The sequence below is a fragment of the Callorhinus ursinus genome, unplaced genomic scaffold (genome assembly GCF_003265705.2).
Source record: "Callorhinus ursinus isolate GAN/ISIS: 27379988/994484 unplaced genomic scaffold, GSC_fseal_2.0 scaffold66, whole genome shotgun sequence".
Taxonomy (NCBI): Eukaryota; Metazoa; Chordata; class Mammalia; order Carnivora; family Otariidae; genus Callorhinus; species Callorhinus ursinus.
Window position 1 is genome coordinate 8,070,346 of NW_027397128.1, and position 22,304 is coordinate 8,092,649.

The 22,304-nt window shown below is 35.8% G+C and overlaps 1 protein-coding gene across 5 annotated transcripts in view; it reads right to left on the minus strand.

Annotated features, from left to right (window-relative positions):
* Window positions 1-22,304, minus strand: part of HDAC8 (histone deacetylase 8) — a 214,653-nt gene that overhangs the window by 99,772 nt on the left and 92,577 nt on the right. Inside the window, exon 10 of one of the 5 annotated variants that reach the window (XM_025889902.2) lies at window positions 18,596-20,623. The exons of the other annotated variants lie outside the window; for them this stretch is intronic. Coding sequence (XP_025745687.1) covers window positions 20,597-20,623 — 27 coding nt within the window. The 3' untranslated portion in view covers window positions 18,596-20,596. Of the gene's footprint in view, window positions 1-18,595; window positions 20,624-22,304 lie in introns of those variants that run through there. 5 annotated transcript variants of the gene reach the window in all.

The following is a 22,304-nucleotide window of genomic DNA, read 5'->3' on the forward strand; positions in this document are numbered from 1 at the left end:
GTATCTGGCATATAGTAGGTGTCCCATAACTGTTAATTTCCTTTCTTTTTTGCTTTTTCTCAGTGAGCTCTGTTAATTCCCTTTAAAGAAGCAGAGTCTCTTCACCTTTCTGGGCCCTCATGCTCTATTGTACTCCTTTAAGGAGAAATTGTTTTCTTTGTCACCTTGGCAGAAACTCTATCTCCTTACAGGGATACTCTTCCTCCCTTGGAATTTCTTCCTGGTTATAAAAAAAAAAGTCCTAAAGTTTACAGGGCCAACGTGTGATCTAGCAGGAAATGCAGACATCTTTCACGCTAATAGTAAAAGGACAAGGAGTCTGGTTCCAATTTGTACAGACATTTTGTTACCTTGGCATGTGCTTAGAGCAGAAGCAGGAAAGCAGCAATTAACTAAAGGCGTCTACAATGCAGTTTTAATTAATTCCTCTGATTTTATTAAATGGTGCAATTTGAAGAGGTTTGGGGCATAAAGCAGCTGGGAAAATTCCCAGTGCCTGGGCCTACCCCCTACTATGTTCTTAGTGGGGCTAGGCAGAGATGCTAGTTCCATATCATGGCTAGCAAGCCTCCTTTTAGAAAGTCTGCTTCCTGGAGGTACACACCAGTGAGATGTAATTGTGGGATAGTATCCCAGAAAGGGGAGTCACTGGCTGCAAAGGTTAGGAGAGAGCACAATGCAGCCAAATGCTTTTGGGTCCATTAGCCAGCACAGCTGCTGTGTGCACTGCCAATTCTATTCATAAGTGGGCAAAATTCAGGTTGGAAAATTACTTCATGTGGTGTGCATGTAAGTGGACTGGAGCAAAAAAAAAAAAAGACTAGCATGGGCAATAGGGTTTCATGTAGTCACTTAAGAACTGAAGGTGAAAAGCAAGTGAGAAGAGGTTGCTGCTCCCTGTTACAGTCCTCTCTTGCTGCTGCAGCGGTCAGCACCCCCTTTTTCCATGTGTAGAGGAGGGGGTTTGGAGGGTCTTTATTTCTGTTGCTTCCATTTCACCAACAGTTGGCAAGTCCATTAGTTGTAGGAATTAGCTCCTCAAATTTGTTGTTGAACACATTAAGCACATATTCTTGGTTTATAAAGACCAAGATAGATAGAACACGATTTCCACAAATTGACTTCTTTCCTCTTTTCAGATGCAAATTATCTATGTCTATTTTTATCATTTTTTTCCTTCTCCTCATTTTACAGAATGGGCTATTTTGTATCCTGTCCATGAGTAAATCCCTAATGTGGGTTCCAGATTTTAGCTCCTCTGGAACCTTGAACTCTTGATTATTTCCTTTCCTCTCCATCACCTTAAATTCTCTCACTTCATTACATACTACTTATCAGTTTAACTGACCTTCACAGGTCATTTTCCTTGAATAAACACTTCTCTTGAACCTGTTGCCCCTTGGAATACTGTCTAGGAAAATAAAAGCAAAAGCTTCTTTGTTTTCCCCCTTAAAGTGTCATCTCCCCATTTGCTGCTACTTTCTTTCAAGCAACATTAGAACTAAAAATTGGGTCTGTGAATTGCTTTGCAGGGAAGCCTTCCCTCACTCCATCAGGCACTATTAATCACAACTTCACTTTATTCCCACAGCTCTGTGTTCGTACTGCTCTTATTGTACACAGTAACTGAAGCTATAATTTATCAGTTACGCTGTATTGTTATTTACCTCTTTGTATTTATGTCACTTCTGCTAAATCATGAGTCCCTAAAAGGACATGAAGTGACCTTTACCTTGGTGTCCCCAGAAAACAATGTTTCATAATTGGTGCCCAATAAATGCTGAGTGGGAGAAAAGGGGGCTAACAACTACTGAATCATGTCCATGTGCCAGTTTTTCTGAGACTGATGTCGTTACACTTATTTTACACATAAGGAAACAAGTTTACAGAGGTCAAGGAGCTTGTCTAAAGTCATGTAAGTAATTCAAATTGGAGCTGCAATTCAAATTCCAGTCTGTCCGATTTTAAAATCTATGCCCTTTCTACCACGCTGCCTCCAATATCTTACACTGAGTCCAACTTCTGGCCCCGTCAATTTTCTTGTGCTTTCACCCCATTCTGCTTTCTGATCTCTCACAGAGACACCCCAGTGCCCTGATCCCTACTTCCTCCTGGTTTGTCTGCCTCCTTTTGGCCTCACATCCACATGCGAGGCCAACACATGAGTATACACTTGAACCTCTTTTTGCCTCATCTGTCTGGCATAATCACCACTCCAGATCAACCTCTGCACTTTGCCTTCTCTGTTCTTTCACCACTGAAGGAGACTATCACTGGATAGACTGGTATCACCAATCGGTTTTGAACTTGAGATGCATTTTCCAAGCTTCTTCGTTATCCTTTTACTCATCTCTGCTCAGATCCTTCTATTCTCAATTACTGTTAACGATATTTACCATTTTCCCCAATCCCACTATTGACCTCTCATCCCCTCACTCCTGGACATTTAGGGCAGTTTCATGTTTTTCTATCAAAAAAGCTGAGATGAGCATCCTTATACATATTTCTACTTCACTTGAGAGTTTTTCTTAAACAGCAGGCTCCTTGAAAGAGTTAGGCCTGCATGTTGCTGTTATTTTCTTTACCTTCTATTTACCACTCAAACTACTATTATCTCGCCTCTGCCCCTTCCACTGTATTGAAATCCCTCTCATCAAGGTCACCAAAGCTTCTACTTTGCCAAATCTAATTCATACGTGTAAGTCCTTAGCTTATTGGACTTCTCAGCTGCATGTGATATGGCTCAGAATTCTCTCCATCTTTTAAACTTTCAACTTTGGTTTGCATGATTCTACTCTGGTTTTCTTCCTATAAGTATTAACTAATACTTACTATGTGTTTATTAGACACTATTCTAAGGGCTTTGCATACATTACATGTACATTTAATCCTTAAACAACTAAGGCTTAGAGAAGTGAAGTAACTTGCCTAAAGTCACACAGCTGGTAAGTGGCAGAGCCTGGAGGATATAAAATCACAGACTGGGTGTTTTGTTTTACTGCTGATCCTTAACATACTTTTAGTCTCCTTTGTGAGCTCATTTTTGCTGGTCCCTTAAACCCTGAAATTCTCCAAGATTCCTCCATTGGCTCTATGGTCTTCTTACACATTCTCCATGGGCAATCTCATTTACTTTCTGGTTTTAACCACATGCTTGTAATACTCAGATCTATATCCAGTCATGACTTATCCCCTGGACTTCAAACTCATATCCAACTGCATCTTGGTTAGGATCCACTTGGGTGTTCCATTGGCACCTAATACTCAATGTAAAAAATGGTTCACTTTTAATGCTCCCCCTCCTATATTCATCATATAGTAACATCAACTAGTCATCCAAACCAGAAAACATGGTGACATTCTAGATTTCTCCTCCTTTACCCTCAGAATATAATTAATCACCAAGTTGTGCTAATTCTGCTTCCTAAAAATTTCTTAAATCTTTGCCTTGTCTCCATCCCTACTTCAAACTCTCTTCATCACTTGTCTGATGTATTGCAATAGTCTCCAGCCTGGTCTCTCTTAAATTTATCATGAGTCATCTCATCAAAACATAGATCTGACCATTCACTGCCCTTCCATGACTCAGTACTGCTAACAGGTACATTCTCAGTTCTTTAGCATGACAACAACTTTCTGTGGTTAAAAGCATGGGCTCTGGAGTTGAACTGCTCAGTGTGAATCTCAGCTCTGACAGTGTGCAACTTTGGGAAAGGTACCCAATATCCTTCTGGTCTTAGTTTCCATATTTGATTACATGAGATATCCATGTAAGGCACTTAGAACACTGCCTGGCATGTAATAGGTGCTCAATAATTGTTAGTTATTGTCAATAGTATGTATCTAGTCTCATCTCCTCCCATTTCCTGCCTTAGAGTTTATGTTCTAGTAATATTGCATTATTTATAATTCCCTAAAGTCATCATGCTATTTCATGGCTGTGTGCCTTTCCTTTGCTGTTTCTGTAATCCCCTGTGCTTTCACACATTTAAACGCCTGGCTGATATTCAATTCAGTCTTTAGCTTTGACATCATCTTCAGAATACCTTCCATGACTCCCACACCCCTGCCCGATCAGACTAATTGTCTCTCTTCTGTGACTTCATAGACTCTGTGCCGGTCTTTATATATTTTGGACACTAACCCTTTATTAGATGTGACATTTGCAAATATCTTCTCCCATTCTATAGGTTGTCTTTTAGTTTTGTTGGTTGTTTCCTTTGCTGTGCAGAAGCTTTTTATTTTGATGTAGTCCCAATAGCTTATTTTTGCTTTTATTTCCCTTGCCTCAGACATACCTAGAAAGATGTTGTTACGGCCATTGTCAGAGAAATTACTGCCTGTATTCTCTTCTAGGATTTTTTATGGTTTCAGGACTCACATTTAGGTCCTTAATTCATTTTGAGTTTACTTTTGTGTATGGTGTAAGAAAGTGGTCCCATTTCATTTTTTTGCATGTAGGCGGCAAGTTTTCCCAATACCATTTGTTGAAGAGGCTGTCTTTTTCCCACTGCGTATTCTTATCTCCTTTGTTGCAGATTAATTGACCATATAATTGTGGGTTTACTTCTGAGCTTTCTATTCTGTCCCACTGATCTATGTTTCTATTTTTGTGTCAGTACCATACTTATTGATTACTACAGCTTTGTAATATAACTTGAAGTCTGGAATTGGAATACCTCCTATTTTGTTTTTCTTTTTCAATATTGCTTTGGCTACTCAGGGTCTTTTGTGGTTCCATGCAAATTTTAGGATTGTTTGTTTTAGCTCTGTGAAAAATGCTGTTGGTATTTTGATAGGGATTGCATTAAATGTGTAGATTGCTTTGGGTAGTAGGGACATTATAACAGTATTTTTTCTTCCAATCCATGAGCATGGGATGTCTTTCCATTTCTTTGTGTCATCTTCAAATTCTGTTATCAATGTTTTAGTTTTCAGAGTACAGGTCTTTCACCTCTTTGGTTAAGTTTATTACTGGATATTTTATTATTTTTGGTGCAATTGTAAATGCGATTATTTTCTTAATTTCTCTTTCTGCTGCTTCATTATTAGAGTATAGAAATGAAATGGATTTCTGTACATTGATTTTGTATCCTGTGACCTTACTGAATTCATTTATTAGTTCTAGTAGTTTTTTGGTGGAGTCTTTAGTGTTTTCTAAAACAGGTCATTCTTTCCATCTCCACTACTACCACTATCATCTCTCAACTGTCATCAGTCTCCTAACTGGTCTCTATACTTCCATTCTTGCCACCTCCCCACTCCACACAATATTTAGTTTTAAAACATACATTGAATCACAGCACCCCTCCTGGTTAAAAGCCTTCAGTAGCTTTCCACTCTATTAAGAATGAGATCCAACTTCTTGCCATGGCCTATGGGGGCCCTGTACAGTCTGGTCCTTGCCTATTCCACCTTATACCCTCTGCCCCTTACTGACTAGCATTAGTTACAGTGACTTTCTTTCAGTACCCAGAACACACCAAAATCTTTCTTACCTCATGGTCTTTGCATATGGTTGCCTACTCTGCCTCAAACACTTGCCCTCTAGTTGTTTTATTTTTAACCTGGCTGGCTTTTTCTCATCCTTCAAGTTTAGCCTTAAATGTCACATCTTCAGAGAGGCCTTTTCTAGTGACCCTATATACATCCATTTTTCTCTACCTCTGTACTCTTCGTGCTTCCATCATGGTACTTATCACAACTTATAGTTATTTTCACTTATTTTTTACTTGTTCTGTAGTCTGTCTTCCTCACTGGATTGCACATTCCATGATGCAGGAACCACAGCTACACTGCACACCACTAGAGCCTCAGCACCTGGCATAATATCTGACACATTGTTAGCATTCAATAAATATTCCCTGAATTACTTAATGACTTGACAAGTCAATCATTCAATTAATAAAGCAGGATGGCTATATAAACTTTCTTGCTGGTCTCTTAGACAAGAAAAGCTCTAACTTCAGCTAGCAACTTAATTGTTGAGATGAATCACCTTCCTCAATCCAGTTGAGAAGTATTGTAGGAGAGCTTAATCAAGCAAGAAAAAGATATACTTTTAAAAAGTCTGGTTCTTAAGTCCCTTTATGCTTATAAGTGACTCAGGAGTGACAAATGTAATTACTATAAACCAGTGGTTCTCAACAGGGGTAGACTTGCCTCTGCCCAGGGGACATTTGGCAATGTCTGAGTACATTCTCAGTTGTCAAAACTGTGCGGGGAGTGTGCTACTGGCATCTCGTGAGTAGAGGGCAGGAATGCTGCTCAGCATCCTATGAATGCATAGGACAGTCTCCCCATAACAAAGAATTATACTACAAGAAAAGTCAATAATGCCAATACTAAAAAAACACGAGAAATAGGACAACCATTTAACTTTGTGAAACATAATAAAATGGCCAAATATAGGTGTTAGTGTTCTAGAGGATCTGTAAAACTTAGTAACTGAAGCCATTAATAAGCTCTCGTTTCCCAAGATTTATTTCTGTTCTTTAGAGCAGATTTCTATTTGTTTGTTTGGTGGTTGTTTTAAATGAAGAATCCATTCATTGATGGTCTTTAGGAAATTGCTGAATGTTCTAAACTTGTATCCAATAGCATGTAATTATAAGCATTTATCTGGGAGGAGGGACCATCAGGAGTCCACGACCACCCAAAAGATTAAAAAGTCTCTGGTATGGAGAGACCTTTGTGTTGTGTGGATTAGACATTAGAAAGTCATGTTTTGTGGAATACGTGTTCTGTGAAATGCTTAAAAATGCTTAAAAACACAGGTGTCCTTTAGAGCTGCCGTTGGAGGCAGGCAAGTGTGGTGGAAGCTCCGCTTGGTTTCCTCCTAGTGGTGAGGACAATACAGGTTTCACTGAGCTGTTGGGAGACCATGTGAAGTAATTTATATAAGCCCTACTGAAGTGTTAGGCACACAGCAGGTGGTCAAAAAATGTTATTTTACTTCCTTCTCGGAGTTACTGTGAGGCTTGAATAAAATAATGCTTTGAGAACTAAATGAAATAATGCATATAACATGTTGTCAGGTCAGCAGATGTTTAATAAATGGTTATTTTCCTCCCATGTATACTTTATGCCAAAATCCTGGGCCTTATCATTGAAAGTAGAGAAAAAGGATAAGCCCCAAAATATGAAAAATTTGAGTTTTAATCCTGCTATTTTACTAGCCGATCCTGGTCAAGTTATTTTCTGAGTCTTACTTTTCTCATTGGTAAATGAGGGATAATGCCTACCTCCCAGAATTGCTAAGAGACATGAATGAGATTATATATATAAAGGATCTAACATATGGATATACTTACATGGGATACAATTGGTACTTAATAAATGTTCTTTTCTCATTCAAACAGTTCTTAAATCCTATGTCTATAAAACCTTTCTGCAATAGGAGGATCATTTGCTGAATGTCAGGTACAATGACCTTATCTAAATATAAAACTCAAATATAAAATTTCTAGTATTCATCTACTTATACTCATATTTGTTCATATAAAATGATAATAGTTCATTTAGATATGTTTTCAGCATTTTTGTTCCAGAGTTCTCAGTGTCAGCAAGGGCTGTTAGGCTAAATCTGCATAGCATCCAATACAGCAGCACCATGTTCATTTTTTAAAAGTTTATTAGGCACTTACTGGGGTCCAAATTCTCAGTATTGAGGAACTAATACTGTGAATATTACCAATGTTTGGCTGTGAGTTTTACCAATGTTTCTGACATTAACCATAATAATGTCTAAAATTTAATTTATATTATTATTTATTTATGATATATTAGTGATATATTTATATATATTACTTAAATATGCCAGCCACTGTTCTAAGCATTTTGTGTAGACCAATACATTTAATCCTCACAATAATTCCTTATTTTATAGGTGAGGAAACTGAGGGACTAACTGGTAAAATAATTTTCTCAACTTGTCTAGTATATATTGTTACTATGATCACTCCCTGGAGCTGGTCTATGAAAGCAGGTCTGTCTGATAAACATATTCATTTAATTTTTATATTTTAATTTCAACAATTAACTTACTACATTTTAAAAGAAGTTATACATACATAGTAAAAACTTAAAAAGGTACCAAAAGTTATACTATGAAAAGGAAGTCCTGACTTCTGAATTCTGGTAATGATAGAATAGTTTCTATCAGACTAACCATCATGATAAATTGAAGGTAGTAGAGAGTATCTCAAAACAGGCAGAAGCTAAAGGGAATTCAACCTTCAAAAGAAAGGAGCTACATTGGTTAAGAGTCACAGTTATGTATCTTTTATGTGATGTGTGGTAGAGCTCAGGCAGATAGCTGTAGGCTTATTAGCCTGAGGATTCAGAGCAGAGTTCAGAGTTGCCAGAGTCTCATGAAATAAGATCCAAAATCTCCAGATTGAAATAAAAACCCACTCATCATACAAAGAATCAGGAAAGTCTCAACCTGAATGAGAAGACAATCAACAGATGTTAATACCAAGATGACATACATGTTAGAATTATCTGACAAGGATTTTAAGGCAACCATTACAAAAATGTTTCAAGAAGCAATTACAAGCATGCTAGAAACACAATAAAAAAATAGAAAGTATCAACCAAGAAACAGAAAACATAAAGAATGGAAATTTTGGAACTGAAAAATACAATAATCAAAATAAAAAACTTACTAGATGGGCTTAACAGAAAAATGGATATGACAAAGAAAAGCATCATTGAATTTGAAAATAGAGCAACAGAAATCACCCAATCTAAACATAGAGAAAACAGAGTAAAAAATAATGAACAGAGACTTAGGGTCCTGTGGGACATGAACAAAATATCAAACATTTGTGTCATCAGAATACAAAAAGAAGACGAAGATGACATTTAAAAAAATATTCAAAGAAATAATGGCTAAAATCCCAAATTTAGTGAAAGATTAATCCTACATATTCAAGAGGCTGAATGAAACCTAAAAAGAATAAACCCCCAAAATCCACTCTTCCAAGTCACATCATACTTAAGTATCTGAAACATAAGGAGAAAAAACAAAAATAAAAACCTTGAAAGCAGGTAGGGAGAAATGATGCATCACTTTACATTCTCACCTATATGGAACCAATGATTCAGGTGAAAATGGATTTCTCTCTAAAACCATGGAAGCCAGAAGGAAAAGGCATATTTTTTAAGTGCTGAAAGAAAGAACTTCCATCCCCAAATTCTCTAGCCAGTGAACATATCCTTCAGTAGTGAAAGAGAAATCAAGCCATTCTCAGATGAAGGAAAACAAAGATAATTTGTCTTCATCAGATTGACCCTAAAATATAGCCAAAGGAAATGATAAAAGAAATCTTAGAACATTAAGGAAGAGAGCACAACAGAAATAGTAAAAATATGGCTAAATACAGCACATTTTCCTTCTCCTCTTGAGTTTTAAAAATTATGTTTGATGGTTGAAACAAAAACTATAACAATTTCTTTTTTTAAAAAAAGATTTTATTTATTTATTTGAGACAGAGAATGAGAGAGACAGCACGCATGAGAAGGGGTAGGGCCAGAGGGAGAAGCAGACTCCTTCCTGAGGAGGGAGCCCAATGCGGGACTCGATGCTGAGATTCCAGGATCATGACCTGAACCGAAGGCAGTCGCTTAACCAACTGAGCCACCCAGGCACCCAGCTATAACAATGTCTAATGTGGTTTTCAATGTATGTAAAGTAAAATTTTAAAATATTATATCAGAGAGGAAGGTAAAGAGACATAATGGCAGGTAAGGTTTCTACAGTTCACTCAAAGTGGCAAAATGTTGATACCAATAAACTGTTTTATATATATATTTTATGTGTTTATATATATATTATATGTAAGTTAATACCTAAAGCAACTATTAAAAAATCTATACAAAGTGATATACTCAAAAACACTATATATAAATAAAAATGAAATTAAAAAAAAAAGTCCAAGTAATCCAGAGGAAGGCAGGAGGGAAAAACAAGGAACAAACAAAAAACAAATGATAAAATGGCAGACTTAAGTCTTAACATATCAATAACTATATTAAAATCAAATGATCTAAACACACCAACTGTGGTGCCTGGGTAGCTCAGTCGATTAAGGGTCTGCCTTCGGCTCAGGTCATGATCCCAGGGTCCTTGGATCGAGCCCCTCATCGGTAGTGGGAAGCCTGCTTCTCCCTCTCCCTCTGCCTGCTGCTCTGCCTACTTGTGCTCTCTATCGCTCTGTCAAATAAATAAATAAAATCTTTAAAAAAATAAAATATTAAACACACCAATTAAAAAACAGAGATTGGTAGAATGGATAAAAAAATGACTGAATTATATTTTGTCTATAAGAAAGTCATTTCAAATATAATGATACAGAGAAATTGAAATAAAACTGATGGAAAAAGATATAATATGTAAACAGTAATAAGAAAGCATGAGTGGCAGTTTCATAAAAAAGTACTGTATGCTGGCTAACTGAACATAATAATAAAAAAAAGTAAACCTATACTTATATGATCCAGCAATTACATTCCTGGTGTTGATCCCACACATGAAAACTTACATCCACAAAAACTGTACATAAATGTTTAATTTTAATAGCCATAAATCGGAAACAACCCAAATGTTCTTAAATGGATAAATGATTAAACAAACTATGGGACACCATGGAATACTATTCAGCAATAAAAAGGAATAAAGTATTGAGGCATGGAACAACTTGGACAGCCATCAAGGGAATTATGCTGAGTGAAAAAGCCAATCTCAAAAGGTTATATACTGCATGGTTCCATTTATATCACATACCCTAAATGAAAAAGCTGTAGATATGAAGAAGAGATTAGTGGCTTCCATGGATTAGAGACTGAGTCGAGGGAAGAGAAGGCAGCTATGGTTATAAAAGAGTAGCACAAGGGAGGTCTTTGTGGTGATGGAACAGTTCTGCATCCTGACTGTGGTAGTGTTTACATCAATTTATACATATGATAAAATTGCATAGAACTAAATACACACACATACAAATGAGTGCATGTAAAGTTGATGAAATTTGAATAAGATCTGTGGATTATACCAATGTTGATTTCCTGGTTTTGATATTTTGCTATAGTTATATAAGCTATTATTATTGGGGGAAACTAAATGAAGGGTACATGAGACTTCTTTGTACTATTTTTGCAATTATCTGTGGATCTAAAACTATTTCAAAATGAAGAAGTTTAAAAAATAATTGGATGGAATGGGATAAAAGATTAATTGGATGGGGTTATTACAGACTAAATACTAAGGAAGAAAGGAGCAGTAAACTTGAAGATAGACCAGTGGAAATTAAGCAAACTGAAGCATAGAGAAAAAAATTGTTAAAAAATGAGAAGCACTTCAGTGACTTATAGGACAGTATCAATCAATCTAACACATGTGTAATAGGAGTTTCAGAAAGACAGGAGAGAGGGAAATAGGGCAAAAAAAGTCAAGAAATACCAGCCAAGAATTTTCCAAATTATATCCAAAACTGCAACCCACAGATCCAGGAACTCAGGAAATCCCAGGTAGGATAAATACAAAAGTATACTGGGCCACATCATGGTCAACGTTCTGAAAACCAAAGATAAATTTATAAGGGCAGCCAGAGAACACAGACATATTTACAGGGAAACAATGATAAGAACAAGATTGACTTTCCATAAAAAATGGAGCCAGAAATAAAAAAACCTGTCCATCTAGAATTTCATATCCAGCAAAAATATTCTTCAAAAATGAAGGCAGAAAAAAAATGGAAGCGGATAAGTAAAAGCGTTCTGCATCTTGCCGTGAGGGGAAAGAGGATGTGAAATTATTTTCTCTTTGGAAATGACTGGAAAATTTACCAAATATAGGAAACATATATATATTTTTAGATATTGGACAATATGCAACACAAGACACTAATCTGAGAGAAAAGAAATACAAAAGAGGTGATCCTTATTATCACCCCAGCTTTCTGCCAGGAGGTAATCCTCGGACTATGATGCAGGGGAGGGGGGATCTAAACAGAGTCTAACAATGTCTGAATAGAGGAGACAGAGATTGGAATTCATAAGGACCAGGGTGGTTAGAGATTGTGGGGATGGAGCTAAGCCACAAAAAATGTACTAGAGGGCATGTACTGAATGGAGCACTGGGTATTATATGCAAACAATGAATCATGGAACAATACATCAAAAACTAATGATGTATGGTGATTAACATAACATAATAAAATAAAATAAAAAAAGTGTACTAGAAATATGCAGAGAGGTCCCCTTGAGTCTTTTGATGAATACCAATCTGAACATGGACGGGGTAAAACTTCACAAAGATAGTCTAGAAAAAATTTTCCAGGAAAACAATAACTAAGAAGCTGTAGGAGGGACACTTCCTAGAGTTCACATAAGGTCAAAGTAGAGACCTCAAAGAATACAGGGGGGCATCTGTAAAGACTTCAGAGGGGGCAGTTCCTTCAAAATGGGCTAAATTAGCCCTAGAGTACAGGCTACTCAAGATGTACTCAAAATGAGCTTAAAAAGAAGCCTCAAAAGGATCAAACTGATCCACAATAATTTGTCTATCAGAAAAAAGTACAATCCTCTATAAATAAAAACAAAAAAATCCAGCACTCAACAATGTAAAATTCACAGTGCTGAATATACAGTTAAAAAATTACTAAACATACAAGGAAGCAGGAAAATGTGATCTATACCCTGGAGAAAAATTAGTCAACAGAAACAGACTCTGAAATGACAGATGTAATGGAATTAGTAGAGAAGGACCTTAAAACTACTATTATAATTATGCTCCATATGTTCAAGGATGTAAAGAAAATATGAACACAGTGAAGAGAGAAATGGAAGATTTTTTTTCCTGGTCATATTTTTTCTTAAAGATTTTATTATTTTTGGAAGTTTTTTATAATAGAATCTCTAGAAATGAAAAATACTGTATTTGAAAGGAAAATTTCACTGGATGGGATTAATAGCAATTATATACTGCAGAAGAAAAGATCAATGAACCTGAAGGCAAAGCAACAGAAACTCTTCAATATGAATCACAGAAATAAAAGACAAAAAAGGGGGGGTCTCAATGACCTATGGGACAATAAAACTGGTCTAACATAGGTTTAACTGGAGTTCCAGTAGTAGTGGAGAGAAAGGACAGAAAAGAAATAATGGCTGAAATATTTCCAAATTTGATAAAAATTATAAACTGTCAGATCCTAGAAGCTTTGGGTTCCAAATAGGATAAACACACACACACACACACACACACACACACACACACACACACACACACACACACCACACCAGGGCAAACTGTAATCAAGTTGCTAAAAACTAGTCACAAAGAGAAAAGTTAAAAGCAGCCAGAGGAAAAGATAAGAATGATTAGGACTTCTCATGAGGAAATATGCAAGCATAAAGACAACGGAATGATAAAGTTCTGAAAGAAATAATTATCAACCTAGAATTCTATACCCAGTGAAAATATCTTTCAAAAATGAAGACAAAATAGACTCTTCAAACAAAAGCTGAGAAAATCAGTTGCTAACAGACCTGCATTATAATAAAAAATTAACTGAAGTTCTTAAGCAAAATGTAACTCTTACCAGATGGAAACCTGGATCTACACAAAGGATTGAAAAATGTTGGAAAGGATAAATATATGGGTAAATGTAAAAAAAAATTTCCTTACTCATCTTTTAATTTATTTAACTGATAATATAGGGCCATGTTGGGAGCAGCCCATGTCCAGTGGTGGCTGCATATATGCCGACTGCAAAGGAGTGCCACTGAAGGCCATGGAGGAGTGAAGGCAGGCTGTCAGCTGGGTGGCAGAGTTAAGTGGAGCAAGTCCAGCCAAAAGGTGGTACAGCCCAGGTGGGCAGATAGGGTATATGGTCCAGAGCTGCTCATAGCTGGGACATTCTAGCCTGAACATTAGATCCTTTGGCTCATATGAGTAGCTGTCTAGCCTCCCTGAGCCCCCTGCTGGGGTCCATACAACAGGTTCCCCTACTATGAGACCTGTTGCCTGGTCAGGCTCTGGATCTTCTCTTCCAACCCTTCCTTTAAGCTTTTCAGTTCTCTCCTCTGAAGTGCCGGCACCATGACCAGTACCTGTACTCCACAACCACAAGAGGGACATGAAAAAAGTTTCCTTAGTTATGCCCGCTATAATCTCTATAACTTTATTATTGTTTAGATAATAAACGAGCTTCTACCTAGATAGAAATATAACAAGAATATGGATTGTTGGCTTAATAAAGTGAGCTTAGAAGGCTTGCTTTCTCAAACCAGAGCTGTAACATCTATGTTTAAAGAAGCTGAAAAAGATGAAACTGAAGTATCAGGGAGGGCTCTGACTCATGGTAGGAAGACATTTACTTCAAAGACATGGTGAAATTGTAAGCACAAAATGAAAATATGATTAAAATTACCTTTATATATGTAATTAATTTACTTTACAGTGTCTTAGGCACAGATCATTTTATATAGTTTCAGAATAATTTGCTATTTGTTGTGGCATCAATTTCAGACCATTCATTCATAGTTAAAGGGAGAGAAGTTGAGTATTTTAAGTGTAGACATGATGAGTTTATTAAAACCCAAAAGTTGTTTGGTTAGAGCTTTTCAAACTAGAAAAAGTCACTGAAGCATCTTATGCATAAGTTATTGCACTGCATGGACTGGGGCAATGCACACAATAGTCTAGAGATCAATAAAGCCCTGAACAGTTGACATTGCTCAATGCCTACTGAATGGAAAGTTACTAAAATAACTCATGGTAGTGCCTCTTTTCAATGGCACAGTAACTTGTTTATTTAAACATTTAGCTCTAAGCATGAAGACAATTCTTACTTGCATGATTGTACTTTCACCTTATAGACAAGTCTACAGATGTGTCTGGACTTGCTGTTTTGCTTTTAGTCATGTGGTATTAGCACTAACTAAATCTTTGAAGAAGACTTTTTTTCTTTGTGAATGGTTGACAACAAACACAAGTGGCATTGAAATATTGAAAGTGCTGAATAACTTGTTTGAATTTCATGGTTTCTCCTGGAGCAACTTTATTTACATTTGCATGAAGGTACAAAAACAAGGGTAGATAAAACTGTAGGCATCATGATATAAATTAAGGCAGTTAGCACCAAAGTATACCAGTAGCTATTGTATTCTTTTTACTGCCATGTAATCACATTAAAAATTCAATTTCACTTAAGAATGTCCTTGGTGAAGCACTACAAGTTATTAAATCCTGATCCTGGGTTTAATATTCTGTGTGACAAAATAGGAGTTATGAAAAAGTGTTTCTGTTATAAACTACATTATGGTGATTGTATTGAAAAAAAAAAGCACACCCATAATTAGGTTGTGGCTTAACTAGCCACTTCTCAGGAACACCATTTTTGCTTGAAAGAACAACTGATGGAAAAACCATGACTCAATACTTGGGTATTTGGCAGATACTTCTCAAAAATGAGGTGAGCCTTTAGGGTAAACAACTCACAAAATTTGTTGCCAATAATGGTATTTACATTTTTGAGTGAAAATTAAAATATTGGAAAACTTCATTCTGCCATTGTAAGCTTGACAGTTTTCCCAAACTTAAGCTTTGTTCCAATGAGATTAGTGCTGATATCAATGTGATTTTTGATAGTGCAAAAGCTGTTTCAGCATTTGTAATATTCACATAATTTGGTGAACCAATATTTTCCAAGTAAGCAATATGTACAAGATGGGTCAAATATCTATTCAAAGTACAAGATGACTAATGAATTTTCATGTAACAGTATATGAAAATTTCACTGATAACAATTTCAGATTCCATACAGCATTAACCTCTAAGAAACTACCATTTGTAGAGTTTTTATGTAGTATCAAAGAAGAATATCCACAATTATCTGTAAAGGTTATTAAAATACTCCTCCCTTTTCCAACTATGTATCTACGTGAGGTTGGATTTTCTTCATGTATTTTAACAAAAACATCATAACACATTGTAGAGGCTGGTATGAGAAGTAAGCTGTCATTTATTAAGCCAGACATTATAGAGATGTGCAAAAATGTATAGCAATGACATTCTTCTCATGACATTTTTTTTTTGTTTTGAAAAATAGAGTTCTTTTTTAAAAATCACAACATGTTATTTGTGCTAATGTGTACTGGGTTTATTATTCTTATTTTAAGTAAATTAATAAATGTTTTAAAATTTTAGAAATATATTGACTGTTTAAAGCAAGACAATAACAATGTATCATGGGGTTTATAACATATGCAAAAGTAAAATATATGACTACAATAGCACAGGGAATGAAAGGGGAAAAATGGAAGAACACTGTAATAAGGGTGCTATATTGTACATGAAGTAGTGTAATACTATTTGAAGGTAGAATATGGTAAGTTAGAAATGTATACTGTGAACCCCAGAGGAACCACAAAAAATCAAAACAGTTACAGATAATAAGCAAATAAAAGGGACAAATGGACTTAAAAATATTCATTTAATTAAAAAAAAGTCAGGAAAATAGAAAGACACAAGGAATAGATGGGACAAATAGAAAACAAATAGGAAGATGGACTTAAACCTAAACATTTAAATAATTTATGTAAACATAAGTGATGTAGGCACACCAACCAAAAGGCACAGAGTGTCAGACCAGACTAGATAAAAGATCATGACCCAACTATATGTGGTCTACAAGAAACTCAATTTAAATATGAAAACACAAATAGGTTAAAAATAAAGGAATAAAGATATCCACACAAATAATAATAAAAATCACACCACTCAAATAATAGTCAAATTGTCACAGATGTGACAATACTGAAATCAGACAAAGCAGACTTCAGAACAAAGAATATTACCAGAGATAAAGAGCAATATTTCATAATAATAGAGGGGTCAATTCATCAAGAAGATATAACAACCCTAAATGTGTATACATCTAATAACAAAGCTTCAAAAATACATGAAGCCCAAATCAACATCAGTGAAAGGAAAAATAGCCAAATCCAAAATCATGGTTGGAGATTTCAACTTTCTTGGTAATTGACAGAACAAGCAGACAAAATCCGTAGGGATACAGAAGATATAAACAACACTCTCAACTAACCTGACCTAATTGACAATGGTAAAAAATGCTGTCCAATAACAGGAAAATACACATTCTTTGCAAATTGCACATGAAGCATTCATCAGGATAGATCATATCCTGGACTGTAAAACAAATTCCAATAAATATAAAATGACTGAAATCATGCAAAGTATGTTCTCTGAGCACAACAGAATTAAAATGAATGTAAACAGAAAGACATCTGGAAAATCCTAAAATGTTTGGAAATTAATTTTTAAAAACCCATGCTTCTAAATAACTCATCAGTTAAAGAAGAAAATTAGAAAATACTTTGAAGCAACTGAAAATGGAAACATCAAAATCTGTGGGATGCAGCTAAAGCAATGCTTAGATGAATATTTATAGCATAAAATGCTTGTATTAGAAAAGAAGAAAGGTTTAAAATCAATAAACTATGTTTCTATCATAAGAGACTAGAAAAAGAACTAATAATCAATACAAAGTAAGTAGAAGGAAGGGAATAACAAAGATATGAGCAGAAATAATAAAATAGAAAAGAGAAAAATAAAGTCAATGAAACTAAAAGCTGGTTCTTTGAAAAAAATACAAAACTGATAAGTCACAAGATAAAATGATCAGAAAAAAACAAAAAGAAATTAGCAATACTAGGAATGAAAGAGGGGCTATCACTTACAGCTTCTACAGACATTCAAACAATAATAAAATAATATTATAAGTGAATGGGCAAATTCCTCAAAGACAAATTATCAACATGGAAGCCAGAAGAAATAGAAAATCTGAACAGTTATGTAACTATTAAAGAAATAGAATTCATAATTAAACACCTTCCCACAAAGAAAACTCCAGGCTCAAATGTTTTCACTGGTGAATTCTATCAAACACTTAAGTAAGACATAGTATCGATTTTACATAAACTCTTTCAGAAAAAGAGAGGAGGTGGGGACACTTCCCAAGTCATTTTATAAGATCAGCATTGCCTTGATATCAAAACCAGACAAAGACATTACAAGAAAACAACAGGTCAACATCCCTCATCAACACTGACACAAAAAATCCTTGAGAAAATTTCAGGAAACTGAATCCAGCAATATATAAAGAGGATAATATACCGTGACCAACTAGGGTTTGTTCCAGCAATGCAAGGTTTGTTTAACATTTAAAAAGACAACAATTAATGCAGTTTACTGTATTAACAGAATAAGAGGACACCATATGATCATTCCAATAGATGGGGAAAAAAGCATTTGACAAAATTTAACACTCATTTGTGAGAAAACTTCTCAGTAAATTAGGAATAGAAGGGATCTTCTTCAACTTAATAAAGAACATTTATGAAAAAACCTACAGCTAACATCACACTTCACAGTAAAAGATTAAGTGCTTCCCCCTATGATCAGGAACAAGACAAGGATGTTTGCTCTAACCACTTCTATTTAACATCACATTGGAGGTCCCAACCGGTGTAATAAGGCAAGAAAAAGAAATAAAAGTCATGAAGATTGTAAAGGAATAAGTAAAACTTTCTTTATTCATAGATGACATGTTTGTATACATGAAACATGCTAATGAATCTACAAAAAGCTACTAGAGCTAATGAGTTTAGCAATGATACATTATTCAAGATCAGTATAAAATCAATTGGGTTTCTATATTCTAGCAACAAACAATTAGAAACTGAAATTTAAAAATATCATTTATAATAACATTAAAATCATGAAATACTTAGGGATAAATATAACAGAATTTATGCAAGAAGTGTTCACTGAAAAGTATAAACGAAAATTTGAAATTAAGACTTACGAAAATGGAGAGATATAGCAAATTCATGGATTGAAAGATCAAATATCGTTAAGATGTTATTCCTCCCCAAATCGATCTACAGATTCAGTGCAATCCACAGATGCACTGCAAGACTGTTTTACATCAGTAACACTCTTGTATATAAATCTACTTGATTCTTTTCAATGGCTACATATATTCCCTCATATGAGTCACGCATAGTTTATCCAACCAGTCCATCAAAAGTGGTCTGGTTAAGTCAATATTTTTCATTCACTAAATTTTGTTAGTAAACCTATCTGATTCAGACATATACATATACCTAATATGTCTGTACATATACATATATGTATATATGCATACATTATATAACATAACTGCCATACTCTATCCTGGATCATAGGATCCAAATAGTATTACTGGATTACAGAACATTCTTATATATGATAGTCCATAAACTTTATTATACAGAGTGGGTGATTCGCTAAATTAGCCATGTAATGGTCTTTGTATGGGACTTCATGCCACCTTTGGGCTTTCTCTATGGTAGAGATACCTGAGCCAGGCATATGGGCAGGTTTCCTTCCTCTCAGCTTTCCAAGCTGGGCCCAACTCTTCTTCCAGATGGGATTGCTTCTTTATTCCACGCCCGGCTCCCCAGTTCCTGAGCTGGGACTAACTCCTTGATCACTGGCTTTATGACATCACCGGTTTTATATCTCATGAGCACTATGATTGAAATCTCACTACTAATGACTTATAATATTTGTGCTGGGCTTGTCTTCTCAACTCCCTTCCCTCAAATGGCAATCTAGTGTTTTCCCATGGACACATCTGTTTCCTACAGCTGGGATACCTGGTACTTTTTGCAAAGGATGGGTATTTGCTACTGGAAGCCTTTCCAGCAAAAGCCTTCCAATTCTTCCATCTTAAAAAGAGAAGTTTTCCAATGTGAATGTTGAGATGCTTATTATTCAAACACTCATTTATTAAGTTGTTCATTCAATGAATGAACACCAACAAGGTTGGCAGCTAACACTGTGCTAAGCACTGAGGGGGAATACAGACAACCAAAACACAGATGACCAAATGAATGGTATAGACTATGTTATAGGAGTGTACTTGAACCTCTTTACAGGTTTGCCTTTCTCAAGTCTCTCCCTTTTGCAATCTATCTTCCATATGCTATTGAGTAAGCTTTCTAAAAACCAAAGTTCATCTGTTTCACAGAAAAAAAAGTATAAATAAACTCTTTAGTGCAGTGTTCAAGTCTCTTCATAATCTGGCTCCAATTTTCATTCAAGCCTTAATTCTTCCCACTTTCCCTCATAAATTCTGTTCTACTACATATCAAACTTCTCACTCATCCCATGAGGCACCAGGTCTTTTCCAATCCTTGTTCCCTTTGCCTAGAATGTCTTTCGCTCTTCTTCACCTGGCAAACTCCCAATCAACCTCCAAGATTCAGTTCAAAGTCTTGGTGAAACATTTCTTCTATTCTCCTCAACTGTCCTGGATTTTGGCACATTGTTCTGTCGCCTTTATTAGATGGTGAAATTTTTGAGGGCACTGGGTTTACTTTTGCTTGTCTTTGTATCTCTGAATTCAAGTTTGAATAGGGCCTGGCAAGTAATAGGGTCCCCATGAATATTTGTTAAATGAATGAAGAAATAAATGGATGTGAAGGAAGAGCTCAAAGGGCCTTGGTATACTTAGGTAAGGGATTTTTAAAGGCACAGGGCTTGAAGCTGCACCTAGGAAGACAAGAGACAGATGGGGAAAGAACATTTGGAGGAGGAAGATTATTATCCTAGGACACAGAAGAACACAAGCCCAAGACTGAAAGTGAAGACAGTGAGGGGGTCAGCCAGACTGTAGCTGACTGCTGCACTATCTTGACCTTTTCATTGACTAGATTTCTCAATTATATTTTCGGCTCCTGGAAGGCAGGGTATTTTGTACACTCCTTTGTATCCCTTTCATATTTGATGCACATCTCCACAATCATCGTTCCTACTATGCTGTGGTTCTTACTCTGCTCTGTAATATAATTATTTGTGTATCTACTTGTCTCTCTAGAACTTATACCAGCCTCCCTCCCAGGCTGCTTGAGGTAAGAAACGAGATGAGGTCTTAGTGTCTTTGCATCTTCCAAGACACCTAGCATGGTGCCTGCCACACAATGGGTGCTCAGTAAATATTTTTTGATGCACCATTTGTTGATCTGATTACAGAGAACCACAAGGATATTTGTGTGCAACTGTGTATTGTGGCACAAAACTTATATATGCCTTCACACTGTGCAGTCTATTTTTGGCAATTTTCATTAAAATGTTATCTTATTGTACATGGAAGACTGTCATTTCAATTTTCTTCTTTGTTCCTTCTTGGATGACTCACATCTCTTATACCAGAAGGATATGACAGAAGGGATTCAAAAAGGGTTTGGACACATTTATGAACGACAAAGTCATAAATGTCTGGGTATAAGGAGTTGCTGGGAGCATGCAAAGGGGAAGGAGAAAACTTGCATTTCAAAAGTGCCTATTATGTGCCAAGAACTGTGCTAGGCAATTTGCATACATTGTATATTATTTAATCTGGCAGAATATGTCAGCATAAAGACAGGACATGTCTATGTATAAGGCCAAAAGCCTATCTATTCAGGCACATAGCTTCTCCAGGTACCAGAGGCAGTATTCATCTTTATTAAAATTTTATCAGCCTTTTAAGACAGATGAATCTATGGATTTGCATTGTTTCCTAGGAACAGAACACTCGTTCTCAATTCAAGCTCCTACAGTTTAAAACTCCTTTTTGACATAACTTGATCAGTTTTTAAAGTCTCAATGCTTTAAATTACAATGCATTCGGAGATAGTCCCACAGCAATAACAGCGATTACATTTGCTCACAAATGTAATTTGTTCGCTTATCTTTATATTTCATAAAGCTTCCAAATACTGAACAAAGGTAAGTCAAGTCAAGAAAAGAGACTTCTATTAACCCTGACACCAGCAAATTGTCTCAAATTATAGCATGCCTTCTATTTGTATTCTAGACACATTGAGTGGTTTCTCAGAGATACATATTATACTTCATTTGTGGTTAGAAGAAAATTGGAAGGGAATTAGTTTAAGTTGTTTCTAATTTTTAAAAAACTAATAGTAACTTTAAAAAGAATAATGCTCCCAAGTGTACAGATCCTGCATCTGGCAGGAATCAAAACATACCCAAAGTACCATCTCTGCGGGGAATGGCTTGAGAAAGTGGGGCTACAGGTACTGGTTCACACATTGGTTTTATTATAAGCCACACAGTCAATCTAAGCCCTACAACTACACATCTTGATCTGTGATGACATGCTTCCTGCCAGGTGTGGGGATGGGTGGGAAGAGAAGGGGTACACCTTCACATAAGGGATAATCAGCACAGT